The sequence below is a fragment of the Rhinolophus hipposideros genome (assembly GCF_964194185.1).
Source record: "Rhinolophus hipposideros genome assembly, chromosome: 2".
Lineage (NCBI taxonomy): Eukaryota > Metazoa > Chordata > Mammalia > Chiroptera > Rhinolophidae > Rhinolophus > Rhinolophus hipposideros.
Window position 1 is genome coordinate 63,775,942 of NC_138048.1, and position 5,601 is coordinate 63,781,542.

Here is a 5,601-nt window from a genome sequence, read left to right on the forward strand (position 1 = left end):
TTCATTGGCTCAAAGCAATGGCCGTTTATATTCCACTAATGTGTTTGGTTTGCTTCGAACAATACAAATAAAAAGCAGAATGTTCTACCCTGTCAACCATAGCAATTTGTGTGTTGTCTGTGGGTGTATGTGAGTACACATGCAAAGAGAAATTGAAAATAATCGATACTTTTTAGAATACGAGTTAAAGTAAATTTAGTTGGGTTTATGGGGAAAATATATATCCAGGAAAGAAATGTAGTGCCAGTGTTATGACATTTTAAACATATATTTCAGAAGGTGGTTTGAACTATTTAAGACAGGGCTTAGTGTTAACTAACATATTCCTTGATGAGATTGATTCGTCAGCTGTCTCCTTGCCCTGGGTCTTAACTCCTCCCACAGATTTCACAGTTTGTGTGTATCAGGTTTAGTCATTTATCTAGTGAAGCAGTTATCATATTCCACTATTCCATGGCTAATCATGGCATAAGTAGTTAGCACTTTTCATCTTCAAAGCTTTTAACAGCAGTTAATTAATATAAACAACCCCCTTAGGAGATAAATTAATCACACTATAACAGTTCCCATTTCACCAATTGAGAAGCTGAGGTAAAGAGGCTAAGTAATTGGCCCAAAGCCATTGAGAAAACAATATTTGAAGTCAGTGGTGACCTGAGGAGCTCTGAGACCTCAAACTTTAATAAAATGTTTGCTTTTCCATTAGTCTCTTGTACATCATATATAATGCCATTCAACCAGATGGTCCAGTGAAAACAGGGAATTGTTCTGCTCCCTACACTAGAACATTAGCTCGATCCTCTATAGTATCAACATAACTGATAATAAGGAACTTAAAAGTATTATTATCCCCAAATTCCCTTCGGATAGAGTTTTACCTTGTTCGCCTAATCGTATCAAATCAGTCCACAGATCTCTATTGACAAATATATTTAATGATAAAGTTCTAGTCTCAGAAATTAAATAAAAACGAACTCCAAACAAATTGATAATTTGCCCACACCACCAAGTGCCTGAAATTGAATGGAATTTAGGCTGAATTAGCTGAATCCCTATATGAACTGACATTGCTTAGAGTTTCGACCAAATCACACTGGATAATTTTCAACAAATAATATAACTAATTCAATATGTTCAATGGCATTTAATGGCATAGTGTGGGACTAGTAAATGGGACAACTAAGCTGTACCCTTTTCACAGTGTACACTGACACATAAAATGAGCTTGTTACTTTTAATTTTCCCCTTCTGATAAAAGAAATTTTAATATATTCCAAGCTATTCTTGAATATGTGTGAAACAAAGCCTATGTGGAAATTTATTGGCAAGGTAAAAAGTAAATTTGGGGCATTCTCATATTAAAATTACTAGCAAACTTATCCATATTTGACAGTCATGACTCTTTCCAATTGTTGCACCACTAGACCTATGTGAACCTATGCTTGTATCAATCAATTCATTTGTTAGCCAGAATTATGGTCCTCTTCTCCCTCCTTGGTTCAGAAAAGTACGATACTCATAATAGGGATCTCATTTTACATTTTTAAAAAGTACAATATAGGTTTTTTTCAACACATTTTGTTCTAAAAATAAATACTATACCTAATCTTATTAACACCTAAAATGAAATGAAATGAAATGAAATGAAAATTTTAAGAACTAAAACATTTAAAAAATCATCTTAGGAAAATCGAGGGAAACCTATATGGGAACACTCTGTACTATCTTTGTATCACTTCTCTAAATCTAAAATCATTCCAATATAAAACAATTTTTCAAAGAAAAAGTCAATATAAAAATGAGTGTGGTAGACTGAAAAATCCCTCCTAAAATCTCTGGAACCTATGAATGGGAGGAGCCAGGGAATAGGAAGAGCTCTTAGAGGGCATGATTAAGTGAAAAATCTTGAAATGGGGAAATGATCTAGGTGAGCCCTAAATGCGATCCCATATATCCTTATAAGACAAAGGCAGAGGAATTTTACACATAGAAAGGAGAAGATAATGTAGAGACAGAACAAAGAGATATTTGAAGATGCTGTCCTTAAGATTAGTGTGATACAACCACTGACTAAGGAATTCTGGCAGCCCTCAGAAGCTGGAAGAGGTAAGGAACACATTCACCGTTAACATCTCCAGATGTTAACACTGGAGATGTTAGTTACACTAACAGAGTTAACACTAACAGAGTGAGTGCAGTCCTGCTGACAACTTGATTTCTGCCCCATAATATTGATTTTAATTTCTGGTCTCCAGAACTGTGAGAGAATAAGTTTCTGTTATTTTAAGCCACCAAGTATGGTCATTTGTTACAGCAGCCACAGGAAACTGATATAATTGGCAAAGGATATAAAAGAGCCCACCACAGAAGAAAAAATAACCAATAAACGTATGAAAAATGTTTAATGTTACTAATAATTAAAAGAACTGTCATTTAAGCAATTATTAACGTGTTTGCTGTCTATCAGACCACAAAATTAGATTGAGAATTTTTAAAAATGTCCCCGGTGCAATTTTTACCAAAGATATTAAAGCACTGAATTAACTATCATTGTAGACTGGCCAAAGTCTTTGAAGCTAGCACATTTCAGCTCTTCAGAAAAATATAGGTATCTTCAAAATAAAACTCAAGGAGTAAAGGAATAATGCACATTTGATTTTAGCAATTCTTTAGAGTTTTATAAAATTTTTTTATTAAGTAAAATTTCAAATATATACAAAAGTAGAGAGTATTCCTAGTCAACCTGTTGTATCTATACCTTCTTTGATCTCGCCCAACCTAGATTATTCTTTTCATCCAGACATGATGTCATATTTTAGTATGTATCTCTGCCTATAGAGATTCATGTCTGAATATATTATATATATTTATATGTAACTCACATATAAATATATATAATTCATATATATTTATATGTAACTCACATATAAATATATATAATTCATATATATTGTATATATGTGCATGTATCTATTTATTTATTCACTCTGTTTGATACTTTTGTGGAATTCTATTTTCCTTTACTTACGTTTTTTCAGAGTTAGGAATTTATACCAGAAAGTTTTGGGAAATAAAACCAAGAGAAAGGATTTTCCTATAAGTGTTAAAAAATTCCAAAAGCCAAAGCCCTTATGCCATATGGGAAAGAGACTCATGTCTGTTAAGGTGTATGGAAGAGCGTATGTGTGTCTCGTATGGTTTCTCTTGGATCGCAATCTATCAACATTCTCTCCTTATCTTCAACCTCTTTGCTTCTTTGCTACTCTTTTAAACATGTTTAAGATGCTGCCAACCCCTAAAGTCATCAAAAAAAAAAACCAACTCACCTGCTTCTACAACTCCTCTACCCATCACCCCTCCCTACTCAACCAAATTGCTTAAAAGACGAGGCCACTTTTGTCTTCATCTTTTCACTTTCCATTTGCTTTTCAACTCAAAGCAACTGGAGCAAAAAAAAACGATCTCCTGAAATCATTTACTGATGAGCGTTCACCAAGTGAAAAAACTCTTGACAGTAAACAAAACAGCCATCCATGGCCACTGCCCTCACAGCTCTGTGGCCTAGTTACCCTTAAGTCTGGATGTCCTGGGTGGATTTGGAGGGAGTGGGGTGAATAATGGCTAAGCACTTTCTTCCTACTGTCCTCACTGTCTCCTCCCATCCCTTTTACTCCTGCAAGGTTCAGGTGAGCCAGGGCTTAAATGAGGTTGAAAAACGTGGGGCATGTTTACCGTCTCTCCTGAAATCAATCCCTGTGTGATAAGCCAGTGAGATAATAACTGAAGATGACTATTTCTTTCCTGCTATCTTTATGACTGATATGGATGGAATGATCCTTTAGGATTCTGTGATGGTTCTTAAGATTACCAGAACTGTTCATGCCATATTTATTCATGTCCCAGGCACAAAGTTAGGTTTCCTAACGAGTCACTCAAATATTCAGGAAGAGCTGATTTCTTAGCATGTTTAAGTCTTCAAATTCTAAAAAGAAGAGTGAGCAAAAGCATAAGTGAAATAAAACAACAACAAAAATTGAGTCACTCTAAAGAGAATATTTGCATTTTTGACTTAAGCTAAGATAATTGGAAATGTCTACTGTTTCCAATGAGAAAGTTTAAAATAATGAAGTGAATAGATTACTTAACAGAAAAGAATTGCTGGTGAATTAGATGATAATGCAACATATTGAAATCAATGTTTTTTTTCCAGTCAGCAAGAGATTATTTATTGTTAAGTAGAAGAAAAATGGATGCAAAGTTGAATCTCTGATTTTTTTTTTGTTATAGCACAACTTACATATTTCAAATAAACAAAAAATTAGTATCATTTACAGTATCTTAAGATAAACAACTGCCTTTCAATGGGCGCTTCCTTTCCAGTACTTTGAGGTCTACAAGACCTAGCTAGAAAATTTGCTACTGTGGAAAATGAAGACTGCTTAAATTGAATGGGGGCAGAGGAGGGCTTGTGGTTTTTCTTTTTGATTAATTGCTGTAACACTGTCCTTCACGTGGCTGAGGGAGTTTCATATTTTCTTTAGACATCATTAGGTGCCGAAGCTTTTGTAGGACAACTTTGATGCTATATGAATTCTGCCATTTTGCTAGCACTGATATGACTCTTGGGTCCACCACTCCATTAGAGCTATTAACTCCATTCATATTCATTTTTGTTATAAATCTTACAAAGGGGGGTGCTTCTGGGTATTTAGATCCACATTCTATTTTAAGACTGTATATTCGGTTTTCATAAATTGTTCTCGGAAGACCAATTATCGTCCCTGTCCATCTTGTAAGTGTCATGTCTTCGTCATCTTCTAGACCCCAGCTAACTATGCCATCTCCTCCTCCTTTTTGGCCTTCTTTGAGTTTTTCCAACAGTTGGAAATTGCGAGGAACTTTTACTGCCAAGCCCATGGTGGCTGCCATCTTGCATCGCGGTAGCTCCGCTGATTTCTTTTTTAAACAAGCTCTTGAATGTTTTAAACTAGTCAATAATAGAGAAGAAAATGTCTTTGTACATAAATATCAACCAGAGAAATATCACATGAAATATTACACATAAATTTTGACCATGCACTCAGGTGTATGCACATACACGTTACACTTGCCAAGAAAACATCAATCTTGGAGGTCAAAAATTACTACTAGAGAATATGACTAGTATTTTGATATTCAATAACTAGGCTATTATTTCAGCTGTTATAGTTCAGAAGTTAAAGGATACAAGTGTTGACCTATGGTCTTTATAGTGAAACACAATTTTACTTTTGAGAGGATTATGTTCACATACTTGAGGTACAGAGACAGAGGAAATCAGAGGAAATGAGAAAGCCATTTAATCATTCACCTCAGACAGAATAGGCCCCAGGTACTGTAAGCTCTGTGAGGACAGAAGTTGTCTTGCTAACTTTAATAGCCTCAGCAATTGATGCACGGGTGAATGAATAACCTCCTATTTTCCATCTCACCCAAAACCCACTTGGTCAGAGGAGAGATGATAAGGGCAAGAAATGGAGCAATGAAGATAGGAATGGAGAGGAAAGATTGGAATTGAGAAATATTCTCATCAATTAGTCTCAGTTGTGTGGTAGTTTGCTG

The 5,601-nt window shown here is 35.0% G+C and overlaps 1 protein-coding gene across 1 annotated transcript; it reads right to left on the bottom strand.

The window, feature by feature from the left end:
- Positions 1–4,485: 4,485 nt before the first annotated feature.
- LOC308507377 (ubiquitin-conjugating enzyme E2 variant 1-like) lies at positions 4,486–4,929 on the bottom strand (the record flags this gene model as incomplete). Its single annotated transcript, XM_081072259.1, has 1 exon — positions 4,486–4,929. One exon carries the CDS (start codon positions 4,927–4,929, stop codon positions 4,486–4,488), a length of 444 nt encoding a protein of 147 aa, XP_080928385.1.
- Positions 4,930–5,601: the final 672 nt, after the last annotated feature.